This window comes from Helianthus annuus, chromosome 17, assembly GCF_002127325.2.
Source record: "Helianthus annuus cultivar XRQ/B chromosome 17, HanXRQr2.0-SUNRISE, whole genome shotgun sequence".
NCBI classification, from domain to species: Eukaryota; Viridiplantae; Streptophyta; class Magnoliopsida; order Asterales; family Asteraceae; genus Helianthus; species Helianthus annuus.
In genome coordinates, this window is record NC_035449.2 from 142,825,537 (window position 1) to 142,845,652 (window position 20,116).

Genomic DNA, 20,116 nt, shown 5'->3' on the forward strand with positions numbered 1-20,116 from the left:
TGTAGAATTGTTACTTATTGTTTTCAATTTTATGTCTCAATTACTTACAATTCATATCAAATTTGATCAGAAACAATCACTGTGGCTAGAAAGTAGTAAACTTTATTTAGATTTTGGTACTAGTAATGCTTGAATCTTGGGAAGCGTTTCATGACACATTATTATATGCTAGGTTACTTGCCCTGTTCTTTCAGTAAATAAGATGTGATGAATGATGATGTTTGAGTGGAGTAATGTATTCAGTTGTATATAAACATGTTTAGTTATTAGTGTTAAAACATATTGCAGGTTTTGATTTTGAGTAGAAAATAATAATTATGGGTTTTGATTTTACGGTTTGTATGTTTATGTGGTGTGAGAAAGATAAATGGTGGCATGTGGGTTATGGCAGGTAAAAAGAGAGAGATGGGTGGGGTGGGGAAGATGAAGTGGATGGGTTGGGTAGTGGGGAAGATGACGATGAAGTGGATGAGTTGGTTAAATACCAAGTATATTTCTTTTAAATTTTTAGTATAAATTTAACAGTAAGGGTATTTTTGTCATTTCACACCCTCTTAACTGAGAAAACTAACTGATGTCAGGCACAGGGACTATCCGGGAACGAAAATTGAAAAGTCAGGAACTATAGCTGTAATTTTAGAAAGTTAGAGACTAAAGGTGAAAAAAGGACAAAGCACAGGGACTATCCGGGCATTTAACTCTTTATATTCAAATATTTATTATTAATTTTTTAATAGAGGTAAAGGAGAAAATGACACGTGACATTAATTAGAGTCTTTTATTATAAGTTAGATTATGATTCTGTAATATTTCCTAAAGATATTTTAAAGATGATTGTATTTTAAAATCTTACAGAACACGAATCTCACATAAAAGTTATGAATTTTAGTTTAGTCTAAATGAAATTGGGGTCAGTTTTGTGTTGAATACTCAAATATATTAAACTAAACAGGTCGTGTTCGGATAAACTTATGGGGAAATTACAAAAATGTCAGTTGACCAAGTAACATTATCGAAATGTCACCTTCAGGCGTCCATGGAGTGGCGCCTGAACCATGGGAGGCATCCGTGTGTCACCTTCAAGCGTCCATCAATGGGGTGCTAACACGTGTCAAGAATCATGGATTGAGTCGATGGCTGACTCCTCAAAGACAAAAAAGTGGCTAATGTATCGGGCTGACTCCTCCTAGTGGCTTGGTTGACTCATCCGATGCGTCGGACTGACTCCTCCTAGTGGCATGGTTGACTCCTCCTAGCGGCTTGGCTGACTCCTCCGATGCGTCGGGCTGAATCCTCCTAGTGACATGGCTGACTCCTCCTAGTGGCATGGCTGACTCCTCTTAGTGGCTCGACTGACTCCTCGTTTTGGCTTGGCTGACTCCTCATTTTGGCTCCGTTGACCCCTCGTTTTGGGTAAATTAGAAACATTAGAAGCAACTAGAGGCATAGTTAGATTTTAATTCTTATTTAAAAGCTGGTGTGTTACAAAATCTCAAACCATGACACCAAACTGTTAGTAATGGTTCGGTTTAAATTTTCAACGATTAGGTTTTAATTTTCAACTGTTCGCTTTTGGTTTTCGATGATCATAAACCGTTACTAACAGTTTGGCTTACTTTTTCAACCAATCAGAAATTTTTCTTTGGTTTTTTTAACTTATTTAAAAATAGTATTATTTTAGTGTGTAGTGAAACCATAGTAAGGGTTTAGTGAAAAAAAAAAAAAAAAAACAAATGAAAGTGGTGCGGTAAAATGGCATGTACTTTATGACGTGAAGTGAAAGGTGGTGAAAGAATGTCCTAAGACCATGTGTAGTGGTTTAGCTCAACAATGCCCCCACCATGGGGTGTTTTGCGACCCGTGGCAGTCCAGCCAGCATGGGGCATTATTGGGGGTTATTGCAAAAGTGTCGTAGTGGGAATAATGCCCAATAACGCCCATGCAATCATTTCACAATTATTTTTTTTTTAATTTAAAACATAAAAATCTTCATTAATTTAAAAAAAAAAATTACACTACTTGAAATTAAAAAAAAAACCGAATACAAAAAAATCGGAAAAAAAAGTTAAAAAAAAAAAAGAAGATGATCTAGAGTCCATATGTTTCCCGAATTTTTTGGCGATACATTTGCGCAAGGATCAACGCGTCGCCTTGGAGGTGGTCGATCGGTTTGGACAAAAACTCAATGTCCTTTTCCATTTGTCTCGCCTCTTGCATCTCGTTAAACTTTTTGGTTTAGGCCACTCGTTCTTTCATAATCTCATAACGTTGGTGGCCGAGGTCGCGAATGTCTTGGAGACGACGGTTTATTTCCTCGAAATCTTCCTTCAACTCGAGATCGGAAGACGACTCCACCGTTTTTTCCCGGTTCGATTATCCTTTCTTCTACCGGGCGGTCGGGTCAACTCTTCTTCAAGTTCCTCGTCAACGTCCACCACCTCATTTAGATCGACATTGCGGGCATCCGATGTCGGTGTTTCAGGGTCAACGGAGGATGATGTTTTTGACCGTTTAGCTCGACGTCTACTACTAGACGTTATGGTACCTACTAGCGCCCACTTTGGACTTTTTCGTAGTAGATCCCAACCCTTATAGTACGGGAAAGGGCATTTCGTTTTCTCGTACTCTTCCAAAGACTTCGTTAAAACCCCGACGTCACCTTCTCCGCTCGGGCGATTATCGTAGTTACGTTGGTACACTTCTTGGAAGGAATGACACTTGTTGTTGATGTCGGTCCATTTTCTAGAAATGGAATCTTTGTCCCGATGCTCGCCTTGACCCAACGTGCTATAAAAGAGTGCACGAACCCTATCCCAAAAAACGGGGCCTGTTTGAAAGTTTGCTACAAATTGAAAAAATAAAAGTAAAATATAAGTTGTATGTTAAAAATATAAGTAAAAAAATAAGTAAAAAAATATAAAAGTTACCAATTTCGTGGTCCTCCGAAACGTCGAGCCACGCCCGAGCCAACGTGAATTCCTCCTCCTTCGTCCATTTAAGGTGAGTATTTTTACGTCGAGGTTCGTCCTTTTCCTTCTTCTTATGCGACCTTCTGCCGCGTTTCGATTTCTCTGGCAACCGTTCGGGTTGCGTCTCCGGCACGACATCGACATCGGGTTCGGCTTGTTGTTGTGAAGGTTGCGACCCGCCGGCTTGACCAAAGCCGAAGGTGGGAGGCACGAACGGAGTGGCGCCACTCAAGTAAGCCGCGTACGTTAACATGCTCGGGTCCATGTCTTGAAGGTTAAACGGGTGTTGCGGTTGGGTTGTGTTCGGGTTCATGGGTCTTGCGGGGACACCAAAGGGGGGTCGGAATGGATGCATGTTTGTATAAAATATAGAAGAAGTAGGAGAGAAAGTGTGAGTTTTTTTTATAAAAAATAGGAAAAAGTGGGTAGTATATATATAGTGGGTAAATTTTGGAATTAAAAAAATATTAAAGAAATGACCGTTGGCAACGGTCACCTCTTGCCCCAATGCACAATTCAGCGTTTTATATAAAACGCCAACGGATTTTTTTTCAAAAAAACGCCAAACAACGCCTATATGTAATTCGGGGGGGGGGGGGGTGTTTCAGCGTTTTTTTTAATTAAAAAAAAACGCCCCACTACGGGGGTCTAATAAACAAGTTGGATCAGATCTAGAGCATTCAGATTGGATTCTTTATCCATATAATTACACTAAAAATAATTATTTTTTTCTTTCTATTTTAATTAAATAATATTTTTATACCTTTATAATTATTATAGTTTTTCGCTTTTTCATACACAACCGCCTTTATAAATATTAAAAATATATATATTTTCAGATGATCAGTTACATTTATCATATATTTTCTTCCTCATCATCAAAATCACTCACAAAGATTCCTTATAATATAACTTACCCACACAAATACAATAAACACAAGGGATACCATTCTTTCTAAGAGGACACGGGGTGGTCCGTTATACCACCCCTACAACGCGTGATTCCACCACGCTACACCGCCGCCTCCATTTTTTTAACGCGTTATAACAATAACGCGTGGAACAGATAACGCGTTGAATATTGAAATGACCGTTTGAATATTTTGAATATTTTGACCGTTTGAACTTGTTTCATTCAAAAGGTATGTTTTTTATTAAAGTTTAATAAAAAACAGTTTTTAAAAAAACAGTTTTAAAAAAAACAGAAACAGTTTTATAAAAAAAAACAGTTTAAAAAAAACAGAAACAGTTTTATAAAAAAACAGTTTTTTTTAAAAGAAAACTGTTTTATAAAAAAAAACACAGTTTTATAAAAAAACAGTTTTATAAAAAAACAGTTTTAAAAAAACAGTTTTATAAAAAAACAGTTTCTATTTTTTGTAGAACCGAAACCCACAAAGTGGAGCGAGCGAGGCGACGATCATGTAACAAGCCACCGAAGAGTATTGCCGAGTGTACAAAAAGAGAACTTTTCCACACGTGGGGGCATGGGAAGTTGCGAGACATCACCCGAAGTGGGTCCCCGTTGAGTTGGTTGACATGCATGGTCCTACGGCTCCAAAAAAACGAGGCGGTTCGAAAAGATCAAAGACATCCGAGTCGGGGAACTACACGACTTCCGCGTCGGATAACTTGCCCCAAATGAACTTAAACGACGACCCCCTTGACGAACCCGATCAACCCCTTGACGACCCCGTTGAAGAAGATACACCCACAAGGCCACGACGCAGACGAGGTGGTGAATCGTCAAGCAAAGGGAAGGAAGCGGTGGCGGAGTCGATCTTCAGAATCGAAGAGGAGAAAATGACCCAATTCAAGAAGGCCGAACAAAGAAAAGAAACAATGATGTCCCTAAAAGTTGAACGCGAGCAGGCGTACAAGGAACACTTGAAAACGATTGAAAGACAAAATGATTTAAAAATCTTGTGTGAAAACCACGCCATCTCGACGAACCGTTCAAGTCAGTTGTCATTCAACAAAAGCGCGCGATTTGCGCAAAGTGGGGTTGGGAGATGCCACCCGTTTAGTTGTTTTTTTTTATTTGGCTATGTAATTTATTTTTAAAGTTTAATGAAATTTATAATTTAGTGTTTTATTTTTAATTTCTAATTTTAAAATGAAAATTAAAAAAATTAGGAGTGATAGAATTCCATCACTAGTAATTCCACCCCTCCTACATTTCTATCACTAGTGATTGAAATTTGGTTGATGACATGACATAATTTTATTAGACAATAGGAATGATAGAATCTATCACTAGTGAACCACCCCTCCTCCCCTAATATAAATAAGTAACCCACCCACTAAACACAAGGGATACGTTGTGAATGATGTTCTGAGAATCCTAGATACCATCACATATTCCGTCAGCCAGTCCTTTTAATTTGAAGGAAGAAATTTGTCAGTGTTCAATAGACCGTTCTTCTCATCGATGCGAAAAGGATAATCAGATTCAGTTCAATCGCTAAAGATCGTACCTAACCGCCGCATATTGAAGAATGGTAAAAGCCATTAGGGTTTATGAGCTTGGTGGCCCTGAGGTTTAATTTAATCCCTTCTCCTTATCTCACCACATATTTCTTCTGTATTTCAAACAATATCATACATATTCGTATTTCAGTAATCAAATGTTTTTTTTTAAAGGTATTGAAATGGGAAGACGTTGAAATTGGTGATCCAAAAGAAGGAGAGATAAGAGTGAAGAACAAAGCGATTGGTGTTAATTTCATTGATATTTATTTCCGTACAGGCGTTTATAATGTCCCTCAAATTCCTTATACACCAGGTTTGCGTTATTCATATTTACAGTTGTTTACGGTCCGAATTTGAAGGAAAGTATGGGTAGAACCTGTAAATACGGTTTTGGGAAAATACAAACGAACCAGCCGGGTTGGTTGGGTTGGGCTGAACCGGCAGGTTTTCTTGGTTTTATGGTTAGTTATTTTTTAAAATAGCAGTATTAAATTTTACAAAAAAAAAAAAAAAAGATTGATAATGAGTGTAATATAGGTTAGATAAATTTATATCTCCAAGAATATATATATATATATATTAAAGGCTTCATGGTCGGTTCGGTTTAGACAACCTTAACCAAGTTCCAAACCATAAATCGAACCTTAAGCTGGCAGACCGTTAAAACTGAACCGTGAACAGGACCCGTACAACTGGCCGACTTTCTTCGGTTTTGGCAGCTTGGTCGGTTTGACTTCATGTTAAAGTTTGATTTGCAGGGATGGAGGCAGTAGGTGTGGTGACGGCCATTGGGCCAGGAGTGTGTGATTTTAAAGTGGGTGATGTTATTTATCATTCCGGGAGCGCAATGGGAACTTATACAGAGGAGCAGATTGTTTTGGCAGACAAAGCAATGGTTCTTCCTGTTATTGATCCTTTGATAGTTGCTTCGGTCATGGTTAAAGGATTAACTGCTCGGTTCCTAGTCCGAACTTGGTTCAAGGTAAGATGTACTTGTTGATCAATGTGGGTTTGTATTAAGCTTTCTCTGAAAGCAATAAGTGTTATATACAGGTGGAACAAGGACACAAGGTATTGGTCCATGCAGCAGCAGGCGGTGTTGGATCCGTGTTATGCCAGTGGGCAAACATGCTTGGTGCAACTGTCATTGGAACTGTGTCAACTAAAGAGAAGGCTTTGCAAGCCAAAGAAGACGGATGTCATCATGTTATTATTTACAATCACGAGGATTTTGTTACCCGTGTTGATGAAATAACATCCGGTGGCGGAGTTGATGTTGTCTTTGATTCTGTAGGAAAAGACACCTTCCAGGTAATTGTCATCCTCTTTTCTATCTACCTGTTTAACATGTTCATAACATATTTTATGCGTTGTAATAATATAATCAGCTATCGAATGTTGGGAAATTCTGATTATTTAAGGATTTAAAAGGTGATTAATTACAAAAAAAAGAGGAGTAAAGTACACTAATGGTCCCTGTGGTTTACCAAAATTTTGGATTTGGTCCTAGCTTTCCAAAAGTACACAGATGGTCCCTGTGGTTTGCGTTTTGTAATGCATTTAGTCCCACAGGGACCATCCGTGTACTTTTGGAAAGTTAGGGACCAAATCCAGAATTTTTGTAAGCCACAGGGACCATCCATGTACTTTACTCTTACCAAAGTAAAGAGTTGTCAATTACTCGGTTTGTGTGTTTGTAAGTTGTAACATCACTTGCCTTACATTCTTCGTTTAGGGATCATTGGCGTGCTTGAAACCGCGTGGATATATGGTGAGTTATGGCCAATCGTCTGGGACACCTGACCCTGTGCCTTTATCTGCGCTAGCCTCAAAGTCCCTATTCTTGACAAGGCCTTCTGTGAGGACGTCTGGTTTTTCAAAGGACGAGATGCGTGAAGCCATGAAAGAGGTGCTTACTAATGTGGCTTCGGGTGCTTTGAGGGTGCGTGTAAATCATACTTACCCGTTATCCCAAGCTGCTCAAGCCCATGCTGACATGGCGGGTAGAAAAACTTCCGGCTCCATTGTGTTGATACCCGATGGAGTGGAGCAGTGAAGTTTATGTATGTGGTTTATATGGAAGAAGTTATGCAAGTTTGTATGATTAATAAAATCTCATGGTAGTATACTGATATACATCTCATTTGAAGTTGTCTTTGCTTGTTTAAGAAGTAGAACTGATGCAAGTTTGTCTTTCATCTGTTGTATTCAATATCCATTTAACACAACCCCCCCCCCCCCCCCCCCCCCCAAAAAAAAAAAAAAAAAAAAACGAACATTTTGTCTAGATTTTGAAGTTATGAGTAGCTGCCTTACAAGAAATCAAGTAGAACTAGAATCTAGAGTCCTGATATGCACACTACTATGATTTCAAGGGCCGACAAAATAGATGGGTCAGGTTGGGTTAGAGGTGCACAAAAAACCCAGACGTTTCTACCCTACCCGAACTACGGGTACAAACCAGTTCCAGACCCGGCCAAAGAAAAAGGAACTGAACTAGAGCCAATTCCACCTCTACCTAGTCAAAACCCGGACCCGAACCGGCCTAAACTCGAACATTCCCGGAACCGGTTGTTGACCAAACCCGACCCGGTCCCGGTTCTAAAAAAACTTTTTGTGCACCTCTAGCCTCTCGGTTGAGTCACGTAACAGCTATTACGAGTTCAGTTTAAACATCTCTTTTTTCAAAATCAAAATGTGTTTGTGTTAAAACAATCACTATAAAATAACTAGAGTAAATTGACATTTTAGTCCTTAGGGTTTGGATACAACACTGCAGTCTAAAAAGTTTCTTTTTTTTTTCCATTTTTGTCTATCACGTTTGACATTTTATGGCATTTTTCTATTACAGTCCAGTCTTTTTCTCACCCATAATTAATGCTACAATTACCATAAAAATATTAATTGTCTAACCAAGAATGCATTTGTATGAATTCTTCGCGAATTTGACCAAAACAACCTCATCTTAAGTTACAAGGTTTCATCTATAGTGCCGGCATCAGTTTATTGCTTCCGATTCAGGGTTGTTTTCGTTTTACGATTTCAAGGCTAGTTCTTAAGAAAGAAACGAGTCAAGGTTGAAAACTTTGAGTTTTACGATTTCAAGTCTAGTTCTTGAATAATTAACAAAGAAACAAGTCAAGGTTGAAAACTTTATCACAAGCCCACGATGTGGATATAGAGCTTAAAATGAGCCGAGCTCAAACTCTGCTACGTTGAATGAGCCAAACTCTGCTAACTGATGCACGCACTATGGATGGAACCCTCGGTCGAAAACACATGAATATCTTAGAAAAAAAAAATCACTTTACTAGACAAGAGCTTGAAAAGAGGGCCTTTGGCCAATATGACAACAAATTCATTCATAACAACTATATTAACCAAATACCCACACAGATTAAAACAAACATAACAACACATACACACCATGATACACATTCACATTTCATCTTACACCATTTTTAAGATAACCAAAGGCCGAGTACCGCGTTCTATTCGATTTCCTTGATTCCCGTCAGGTAAACCCGACACTGAATCACACTTCCACCGATCCCAAAACCAGGCATCACCATCAACCCGACTTTCGGTTTCTCACCATTTTCATCAACAACAACAAAATTCTTCACCACACTGTCCATATAAACCTCCGAAAACTCACTTCCTTTACTCACCTGAAAAACCTTGACTTCCGGGTCAAACGATCGGGCCAAATGTTGCAAAAGCCAAATAGCTTTCGCTAGTTTTAGAAACGCTAGATAAAACGGTGTCCTTGGATGTCCACCACCCATTATATAGTTTCTATGATCCAAATTACCGAAAAAAGAAGCTTCCATTTTCGGGTGCACCATAAGTATGTACTTGCTTCTACAAAACTTACCAAAATCTGAATCCGGGTTTGACCCGACATAATCAAGTGGATCCATTTCCCGTAAAGCGAGATACTGTTGAAAAAAGCTTTCTTTGCTAGTGCTAGAATCGGTTTCGGATTTGAGACCGAAGTGTTCTTGTTGAAACCCGCTAAACATCTTTTGGCAAATATGATATTCGAATGCGTATTTCTTGTGGGCCCGTTTCGCATACGCGATATCAGGTTCAATCGAGTTAGCAGCTGCATCAAGGTCCCAACCAGCAGCTTTCATCATGTTGATCAACGGTTTCGAAAAATCATGAATAGCTTTCGAAGCAATTTCAACGGTTGACTTAAAAAGCTCGGGTGTCAAATCTGTAGAAAACGACCCGTTTTCACCAACCGAGGCATCAGAATCTTTAGAAGATGACGACAAACCCCGCATTTTGAGATTCTTTTCGAGTTTAGCCCGTTTTAACGTTGCCTCTTGAATATGCTGCTGTAATTGAAGAATTTCGGAATCTTTATTGTGAATTTCCGATTGGAACTTCTTTACCATAACTTCATATGTCTTTAAAAGAGACTGTTGTTCTTGAATTTCGGCAGCTAAACGAGAATCTTGAGAAGATATATATGTGGATTGCGGGTTGTTCTGTCGGTAAAAATGTTTAAGTTCAGAGAGATTTTTAAGTTCTGAAATTACGAGTTTATCCGCGGCTTGGATCTTTTCAGGGTCGTAAGGAGTGTGGGCGGCTTGAAGTCGAATATATGCTGATTTTAATGAAGATATGTTTGTGAATATTCTTGAAACTAAAGCTTCAACAGGTTCGGGATTTTGGTTTGCGGTCTCTTCCATAGGTTGCGGGTGGACCTTCGGGTTACAGCTGTCGCCGAATTGGGAGTCTCTTGCTCCACCCACTTGCATATCTACTTCGTTAAAACGGGTTGTTCAGTGGGTCCCCCGCCCCGTCGAGGATTGAGACGGCCTGAAAAAGAAACATTACACGAACAGATATGTATTATATTGATACATATTTTCCGAAGTATAATATGTATCTGATAAGTCTTAATCTGTAAAAGTAAAGATTATCGACTAAATCGATGAAAAAGGAAAAAGAAGAACATAGCTTAAATACTCATATGTGCATGATCAATACATGCATGATGCGTGTAAAGTATTAAATAGGGATGTTCACAGTGCGTGGTTCGACCGGTTTTGATGACAAAACTGGGATGAACCGCTAACTGTGGTTTCGAAGAACAACAAACCAAACTGGCCAAGTTGGTTTGGTTGGGTCAGCCGGGTTGGTCAGTTTGGCAGTTTAAACCGATTTTTACAAAAGCATTGGTTTGTATTTACAACTTTAAAATGCTAAGAGGGTTCATAATTATAATACATATACTGATATACAAAACTACATATTACAAAAATGAAAACATATACACACAGTCACACAGATGATAAAAGTTAAACCGCCGGCTTGGTTTTAAATTGCGTGATGCGCTCCGATGCGTTTAGTCCAAAAATCTGATGCGTGATGCGCGATGCGAGCACATCACGTATGTGATGCGTTCTTTATAAAAAAACAGTTAAAAATTATTTATACATAAGAACTTATAAAAACATACTTAAAGTAAAACAACTGACGTAATTAGAAGATAAGAGTTGTGTTTTTTGGTTCAAATCAAGCATACTAAGATGTTAATTATGGAAAAAACCGAACACAGTTCATAAAACTAATCTGGCATCTTGCATATGGATAAGTAGAAACCGTGTCGCTAGCGTCAACCAACGACAGCTCACCCCAATTAAAATCACTAACCCAAAAAACATATGTCACAATGTGGGAGATCATATGAACAGACATCAAAAAACAAAATTGACTAGCAACCCTTTACACCTTTTGAAAAAAAATTAACAATGCCCATAAATCCATGCATACTTCCTCTGTAATAGAAATAAATATAGCTTAAGGGATTTTCACAGTCCGTCTTAGCCTGATTGACGAAAACGTTGGGCTGAACTGATAACTACGGTTTTGGAAAAACACAAACCGAACTGGCGAGGTTGGTTGGCTCAGCAGAACCAGCCGGTTTTCACGATTTTACGGTTCTGTTTTGGTTTTAGAAAAAAAAATATTTTTTTTTAAAAGGTTTGTTCATGAGTATAGAATATACATGTCTGTATATGTATGCACACACACATAACTTTATATTTCTAAAACATAAAATAAATAAATAATATATGTTAATCGGCTAGTTCCAAACCGTCAAACCCCTAAACCGAAGCCCATACTTCAAACCGGCAAAAGCAGTCGACTTTCTTCTGTTTGGCCGGTCCAGTCGGTTTCAGTGGTTTATGAACACCCCTAATAGCTTAAACAGTTAAACTAGTAATTTGTATGGAAAGATACAACTGTGTCTCTATCCCTTTCAAAGTCACTTTTCCTTTCACTGTCAATCTCCTAACTAGCTTAACCAATAATACAGGGCCAATGTTTTTAATCCTAATTTTGTATCAGATTACACCACATACTTAAGTAAGATAGCTTGTAAGCAGACCACTAATTCATATAAATACAACTATTTGTTGATCTCTATTTATCAGACTCTCGATAACAATTAAACAATGTTTAAACTTTAAACAATTCCGGTGCTAACCAAAAAGTGCCCATTTTTTTTAATTTTTATTCAAAATTAACGACACCAAAAAGTGAAATGACCAATAAACTTTAAACATTGTTTATTGTACCGTTAAAGTAAAAACGGTACAAATGGGAAGTACCTGATTGAAGAATTCGCCGGATAATTGCCGAATAATTGTCGGATATCTACCGGATAAATGTGTGTGTGTATATATATACGCGCCTGTGTATATTGTGGGTTATAGCACGTTGTAGAGAGAGAAAACTGAAGAAACGGACAAGATTGGGGGTTCATGAATGGATAGCAGCAATCTGTGTTACTTTATTTCAAAATCAACATTTTTTTGCATTTTTGAAACTGCCGACAAAATCAATCCCCAATACTCTCGGACACCCAATTAAACGGAATACTAACCCGAGTCCACCATCAATTCCGGGAAAAACCCAGTAACCCACCAGCTCGTAGACACGACGGTGAAATTACCACCACCAATTCCGGGAAAAATCTGGTTGACTCAAGGATCGAACCCAAGTTTACTTGGGTCTCCTATCATTGTTCATCAGTGCCTCACTATGCAGTGTGTACCAAGTGAGAGTTGAACCTACGTCTCCAAAAGAAATTCAAACCTTGCACCACTTGATCTAGAGATAATTGAATATTTCAAAATCAACTATTTCTAAATTATTAGTGTCTTCATTGGGTTTGGGCTTCTACATATTCAGCCCGAACTATTGGTTTATTTTAGTCCAGCCTATTTATTAGGTGCCGCGGTGAGACAAAATAAAACCCACCCCCGTTTCAACCCAGACCAGTTTAGGCCAAAACCCCAACTTTTTCACCAGAAAGTTCTCTAGTTGATTAGAAACGGGGTGGAGTCTTTTAACATAGCCAACAAAGTCGATGAGTCAGTAACGGGTTAAAACAAGCTTCAGTCAACATGGTTTGTTCAAATAAAGTATTGTTTTGGTTCGGTCCTAGTTTGGATAAGCATAGCTTGGACCAACCTTAGGTAACAGGTGGAAAGTAGAAACGAGTTTGGATAAACATAGCATGGACAGGAACGGATGAGCCTAAGGAAAAAATACCTTAATATAAATGTTGTGATATGTTTTTTTAATGTTTTTGTTCACATAAAAAAGTTATTAATTAAATCTTTTAATCTAGATGTTAATGATTAAACATTACACTGGAAATTGGACCCGTTAGTTATGAATTATTTGATTTGTGTTATGACGTGTCAAATTGACAAATCATAAAAAGATTAACTAAAAAAGAGAACAGTCAGAAAGTATAATTTTAATGCATAAAATCGGCATTGCCTTAGTAAACTCCGTATTGTTGAAATAATATAATACATGTAGTTATATTTAACACACCAATTGTTAGCATAAAAGTTAGATATTTTTGGGCAAAAAGTGTATTAGACTAATCCAACTCGATTTGAAACTCCAGCTCGATTTGAAATTCGAGCCAAGCCCAAGCTAGCATTGGCTTGACTCGGTTAAGCTTGAGAACAACTGTATTATAAACAATTGTCGTCGTACTAATGAATTTTGTTTATATATATAAGTTTCTATTTTTATGGCCCATTTTTACTAGTCACTTTGGGCCTCCAAAATCTACGGACCATCCGAGGCTAAACTTATTATGAAACAAAAACAGGACTTCAAACAAAACTTCACAAATGCATCAATGGTCACGAAAGACAAAACGAATATACATTTATCACGTCAATCATATACTTCAAAATTGTTTCGAGTCATGATGTTTTTCTAAAAGAATCTTAACCCCATTAAAGATACCCTGCTAAAAAGATTTGAAATTAATTTTATATTAATAGTTTGATATGATTTTTCACTGTCATATTTTTAATCAAAACCGTAAACTAAACGAACCAACGTTGTTCGAACATCTATAAGCTAATATAATGATCTTCTATTAAAATCCAACCCGCTAAACCAAATTGACTGTTGATTTGAACGGTTTTACTGGTGTTGCTACATAGATCCACTGGGATGAAGCTGTGAATCTTCACAACAGCTAATAGATGAACATAAGATAACCTAACTATAAACACCCTTAATACCAATTGTGTACGTTGTCCTTAACATAACCTAATTATCATGCATTAATAACTTGGAAATCTACTATGTTGATTAAAGTTAAAGTTTGAATAACTTTATTATGCATCTCAAGCACGTCAAGAGATTCGTCGTTCCTGACCCTGCTTCACCTTAATTGTTATTTGAACAAGTAAAAGTTCTGTCTTGGTCCGAGTGGGGATAGCATTTCTCTCCTGCATGTCCATGGAGTTTTGAAAAATCCAAACATCTCAGAGATAGATAGAGAGGTAGGAATTTATCGAACGAACCACACTCCTTCGTATACGTCAGGAGTCCATTGATGAGAAGGGGCTGGGGAAAGCTTGAACCCAATTCCTACAGTGATGAATATGAGCGCAATTGAAATTCCTGGGGAGTTATACATTTGTGTCACACCGTTAAAAGCAACTCTTTTGCTACCTCTTCAACCAAGTGTTACGGAGAGAAAATATGAAGCCACTTATACACTACATAAGCAATCATCATTCACATTCTTCTAACGGCTTTTCCTTGTAATTCCACACCCCTAGCACTCTCTTTTTCAAACGACCTTTTTCTCTTTGCTCGCAGTTTGCCTAAGCTCCCTCCCCAACAACAGTCAACGTGTGTTCGTTCGCACATCGATTGATTGATGGTTATGTGACATTAACAACACCCTAAATAAGCCTCATGATAATTAAATTTGGTTTTTACCATAGTAGTTTAGGATTAGTTAGTAGTTACCATGAAATGATGAATCATTGTCCAAATTAATCATTTAGGTAACAAGTTGCCAATGATGGCCAGCCCGGCTGGTCGGAGGTGGGAGGGTTTAACACACTTGCGTGGGTTCCTGCCCGGGTGTTCTGAGTTCGATCCACGGGTATGCAAAACATGCAAAGCCTTCGAGCAAGAGGTTGAAAAGCCTGTATGCGCCGAGGATTCGAACCGGGGGTGTGAGGTCGTAGGCAAGCGACTTACCCAGGTGATCTAAGCCGTCCAAAAAAAAGGTAACAAGTAGTTCACCGTACTTTGAGATAAATGACTAATCGTTTAGCTTAGGTGATAATTGATTGATGGCATTTGCTAAAATAACCAATCTTTCAAAAAACCTTGCTCACAAAACCCAACTGTTGATGTGAAAAAGTACTACATTCATAACATGTTCTTCAAAACAACACAAAATCTTTTTGTAAAAGAAACCATAACCGATTCTTAACAAGATAACATAAACTTCAGAAATGGACTCCCCAGCTTCAGCGATCCTCTAAGCCACAAGGGTGCTAGCTGTAGTTGACTCGCTGCAAATAATAAAATAATTATTAGTAAACAATCTATTACAAAAAAAAATGTAAAGCGCCAAATCAGGAACCATGGTTTCAAAAATCATTTTATCAGCTGCTTGAACCTTTTATAAGAAAATTTAGATTTGCAAAAAAAGAAATACTTCAAAAACAGTCAATCCGGTTGGTTTGATAGACGATAACATAACATAACATAATCGTAAATCACAAACTGGCAGAGCAAAAAAGATAGTTATGGTTTGACCGGTTGGTTTGATAGACGATAACGTAACATAATAGGAAAAAATACATACTATTTCCAGACGGGTGGAAGCTTTTTGGTCTTCTTGTAGTAGCGGGCAAGTCGGTGAATCCTGCTCTCAACAAGAATCAACCTGAATTTGGAGTCTTTATCCTTCCTGTTCCTCTCCAAATGCTTCCTGATAGCAACAGCCTTCTTGATCAGGTGGTATAAATCCTCTGGGATTTCAGGAGCAAGTCCTGTTAAACGTATACACAACATAAATTAGTCGATTAACAAAATACAATGGTTGCCAACAAAGTACACAACTAGAATGATATGATGCGTACCATGTGCCTTAAGAATTCTGAGAATCTTGCTGCCAGTTACGCTGTTGACCTGAGCAATACCGTGAGAATCACGAAGAATGACACCAATCTGAGATGGCGTGAGACCCTTCTTTGCAAACTTGCAGATGCTGTCTTGAACCTGATAAATTAAACAAAACATAGATAATCAATATACAGAATCAAGTACAGTATTATATTGTTGCACAGCCTTTATGATATATGAAAAGAAAAAAAGTGAATACTATATATAAACTCATATCAGCAATAAGATAATAAAAACAATTGATTCCATCAACCCTGTCTTTTAAACATAATCAAACAAAGCAAAAAAAAAATAAAAAAAAAAACACAATTTCACTATCGAAGTTGACACAATGCTTAGGAGGTAGGCCACACTATATATAAATTCATACCAGCAGAACAACCCACACTAAAGCAGGTAGGCCAGTTTGAAACCTATTTGCTTTGGTGAATTAAGAGTACGTAATATAAACCCAAGAATCAAACTGTCAAATCACCTAAACAGGCCAGTATCAATCAACCCAGTCCACATTTATCATTACACAAACCACCTATAGTCGTTAATGGCAAATAGCGACAAATAGCGATAAGGCGCCTATATGCTGCATAGGTAATAGCAATATACAGCGAGCGCTATTTTAAAAATGGCGACACGCTACAATTTTTTTTTAAATTACATGTATATTATGTCAAAATACCCTCGTACATATGGTATTTTACATGTATATTTAACAAAAACTTACAATCCGACTATATTATAGTTGTATTTAATCGCTATTAAAATAAATAAATAAATAAATAAATATTTAATGTGTCGCCATTCTCGCCGTCCATCTCTGCAACCCTAAAATACTTGACCTGTACACGTAACAGTGCGCTATAGTGATCGCTACAATCGCTATTGACCACTAGGAAACCACCAGACAGTAATCACAACTTATCATAAATCACATTTCTATAGAGGCCAGAAAAAAAAAACAATAAGTCAAAATCAAAGCCCCAAATTCCATAGTAATATCAAAATAAATGTCAAAAAAAAATGGAACTATAAACAGCTCTTAAATCAATTTGCAACAAATCAAACTTCTTAAATGCAGTGTAGCACCTTACAATCATACATTTTAATGTTATAAACAGCAACCTAAAGTGTTATTTAACACAGTGAACAACTAAAAACATAAAGAAGAGAGAATTAAAAATAACATACATCCTGAGCAGAGATCTTCAACCAGCTAGGTGGTGTCCTCTTGTACGGCTTAGCTGATGCAGATATACCTTTACTGTTCATCACACAAAAACATAAATCATCATCAATTCATTATTCAACAACATCTGCCTAAAAATGCACATAAAACCTAATCAAACTTCAACAGAAACGAACAATCAAATTCATCGTTAACCTAACAACATAACACGAATCGAATATCTTACCCTTTACTGTGCATACGCCCCATGGTGACGGAGATGTTATGTTCGCCGCTGCTTGAAAACCCTAGATGCAAATGTAGGCGGAGGATAAACACTTATGGATCGATGTGATTTATAGTATGATTGTTTAGGGGTATTTCACTAGAGGCCCAGTTATGATATGAGTTGGGCTTTCTATTCTAACATGCTTAATGGGCTCGGTATATTTGAAGTAGAGATGGGCATAAAAACCGGTTCCTACCCGATTCCAGTGGACCCGACCCGGACCCGGTTCCGGTTCCTACCCGATGCTCAGAGGAACCGGTCCCAGGTTTAAAAAACCCGGCGGGTATTACCCGGTTTCCATTTTTTCTAAAAAAAGTCAACCGTACCCGGGTTTCTACCCGGACCCGGTTCCTCTCTGTACCCGGTTCCTATCTGTACCCGGTATGTTACCGTTGGAACCGATTCTTATATGGATCTGACCGTTGGAACCGAATCTTGATATATGTAAACTCATTAAATGCAAAATCTGACCGTTGGAACCGGTTCTAACGGTACAATTTAAAAAAAAAACAGCTTTTTCTGCCCGTAACCGGTTCTTAACAGTAGTCGTCAGTTACTTTTCTGAAATACGCAGAGGAACCGGTTCCAAACAGTACCCGTAACCGGTTCTACACAGTACCCGGACCCGGTTCTATAGTACCCGAAACCGGTTCCACCGTTTCTAAAAAAAATGATGTGTACCCGGGTTATACCCGGACCCGGTTCCACTGACAACCCAGTTCCATTCACTTGTATCCATACCCGGTTCCGGGTTGGAACCGGTTCCGGGTTTTAAAAATACCCGATAATGCCCATCTCTAATTTGAAGTCATGCTTAAAAAGTGACCTTTTGGTTATGCTTAGGATTAGATTTTAGCCCCTTAGCCCGGCCTGGCCCGGCCCGTCTTATTCAATATATCTTTTCGGGCCGAGGTAAGAAAAAAAACGGTCGGGGTCCAAAACCAGTAGCAAAGACGGTCCTGTTTAAAACCAGGTTGAGAATATTCATTGAAATCGGTTGGGCATTAACAGGTTCCTTAAAAACGAATGAAATTTAAAAACGTGCCTTAGCTGATTCCAAATTGATCGGGACCAGCTCCGATTGTTTCTCTTAAAACCGGGTTTCAAAATGAGAACTAAATATATGAATCTCCCTCTACAAATTATTGGTGTTAGAATAAACTTTACCTAGGGTTCACATCAAAGAACGAGAATCGAATTTCCAACAAATCTTTCTTGATGTTATGCATTTGAACTGAAACACGCTTAATTTTTTTTAACGACCAATAAAAGCTTAATCACCCGAATAAATGCAATGGCATAAGGCCATCCACGACCGTGAACTCAAACGACACTGGTGACCCGACCCGCCACTGTTTCTAAGCTAGCTCACTGCCTGAAAGCGCACTATGGTACAATCCTTGGCTCAAACCCTGAGCATTTTTGCTCAAGGCGAGACTCAAACCCATAACCTCCATTTTAGAAGGTCATGAAGATGTTAATTCACCAGAAAATCATCGAAATATGTTAATTAATTATCAAATCCGATAACTAAAGTGTGTTACTTTGTTATCACATTTACTAGAATGATTATAGATTAAATCATGTAGTGACAATAGATATGAAAAGAAACTACGACCAATGATTATCAATACTCATAATGTAATGTTTGTAACATTGGCATGCATCATGCATGTTAGCCATGTACCACACAAAACTAGCTACATGATCTTGAATTGAATGGTCAACAAAAAGTTATCGAAATTAAGTAACTATTTTTTCTAGTTGGCCACCCCCACAAGTTTCTACATATCACCATGACATGTACACAAATAATTTATTTATTATTTTAGTTTCGAAGAAACTTCAATAGTAGACTTTATTGCTTTTAAACCACGTTTGATGACATCATTACCCAAACACCCACTTCTTTGTTAAAAACACTAATAATTTGGAGATCACAAAATAGCCATGAACCAAGAAAGATCGGTGTATGATGATCCGTCGAGTTTCTAAACTTCCATATTTCTTGAATAACATCTTCGCGTTCTTTTCTTTGTCACGTCATGAACAAAATCTTGTTGTTCATGATATCTTTACCAAATGCGCGTACGAGATAAAGCATACTTTCGGTTTGCTGATGTTTATGGCACTTAGCTTGTGCATTGTAACTGTATTCTCTAGAGGTTCTTCAAATCAAGCAATAGATAGTGAAGAATACGAGTCTCACTCCAACCATTTTCTTCCCGTGTTTGAACTACACCCATTATGTTATGAAGTTGATGAAGAAGTACTAGAAGAAACTCATAGTCTCGGATATGATCAAGAGTTCATCCCTCGGTTAGTTCAACTAGAACTAATAGAGGGTGCCACCGGAAGACATGAGGATTACAAAGAGTCGGTCCCTTGTCTTATGCATGTAAAACAAACCAAGAGATGCATTGGGAGCGATAGTGAGAGCGAAGAGTTACATGGGTATGACAGTTTTGAAGACGATAACTAAGGCAAGGGTGACAAGGACGATGTTTGTAACACCGAAGGCTGTGATGACGGTAAATACTAAGATCTTAAAGTTAGAATAGAAGAATTGATAGCCAAGGATATTGGTATATGGAAGGAGGATATGCTCAATGACAAGTTACTTAACTTGTAAAGTTAAAATACCGGATTGATGCCTTTGGTTTTCTTCTTTCTAATCTGAGATAAATTTAGTGTTTAATGTCACATACACACATATTTGATGTTTTGGAAATT

The 20,116-nt window shown here is 37.9% G+C and overlaps 3 protein-coding genes across 3 annotated transcripts; 1 reads left to right on the forward strand and 2 right to left on the reverse strand.

Annotated features, from left to right (window-relative positions):
• The first annotated feature begins 5,272 nt into the window (after positions 1-5,272).
• LOC110877589 (2-haloacrylate reductase) lies at positions 5,273-7,646 on the forward strand. Its single transcript, XM_022125748.2, has 5 exons — positions 5,273-5,509; positions 5,613-5,754; positions 6,200-6,423; positions 6,495-6,752; positions 7,177-7,646. The coding sequence occupies exons 1-5, from the start codon at positions 5,468-5,470 to the stop codon at positions 7,495-7,497; spliced, it is 987 nt and encodes a 328-aa protein (XP_021981440.1). The 5' UTR covers positions 5,273-5,467; the 3' UTR covers positions 7,498-7,646.
• Positions 7,647-8,763: 1,117 nt separating this feature from the next.
• On the reverse strand, positions 8,764-12,271 carry LOC110877590 (protein GRAVITROPIC IN THE LIGHT 1). The gene is made up of 2 exons (XM_022125749.2): positions 12,074-12,271; positions 8,764-10,274 (listed from the first exon to the last, which is right to left on the reverse strand). The coding sequence occupies exon 2, from the start codon at positions 10,211-10,213 to the stop codon at positions 8,933-8,935; it is 1,281 nt and encodes a 426-aa protein (XP_021981441.1). The 5' UTR covers positions 10,214-10,274; positions 12,074-12,271; the 3' UTR covers positions 8,764-8,932.
• A 2,826-nt stretch (positions 12,272-15,097) lies between these two features.
• Positions 15,098-17,506, reverse strand: LOC110877591 (40S ribosomal protein S13). Its single transcript, XM_022125750.2, has 5 exons — positions 17,342-17,506; positions 17,118-17,190; positions 15,890-16,028; positions 15,613-15,799; positions 15,098-15,316 (listed from the first exon to the last, which is right to left on the reverse strand). Exons 1-5 carry the CDS (start codon positions 17,362-17,364, stop codon positions 15,283-15,285), a joined length of 456 nt encoding a protein of 151 aa, XP_021981442.1. The 5' UTR covers positions 17,365-17,506; the 3' UTR covers positions 15,098-15,282.
• Positions 17,507-20,116: the final 2,610 nt, after the last annotated feature.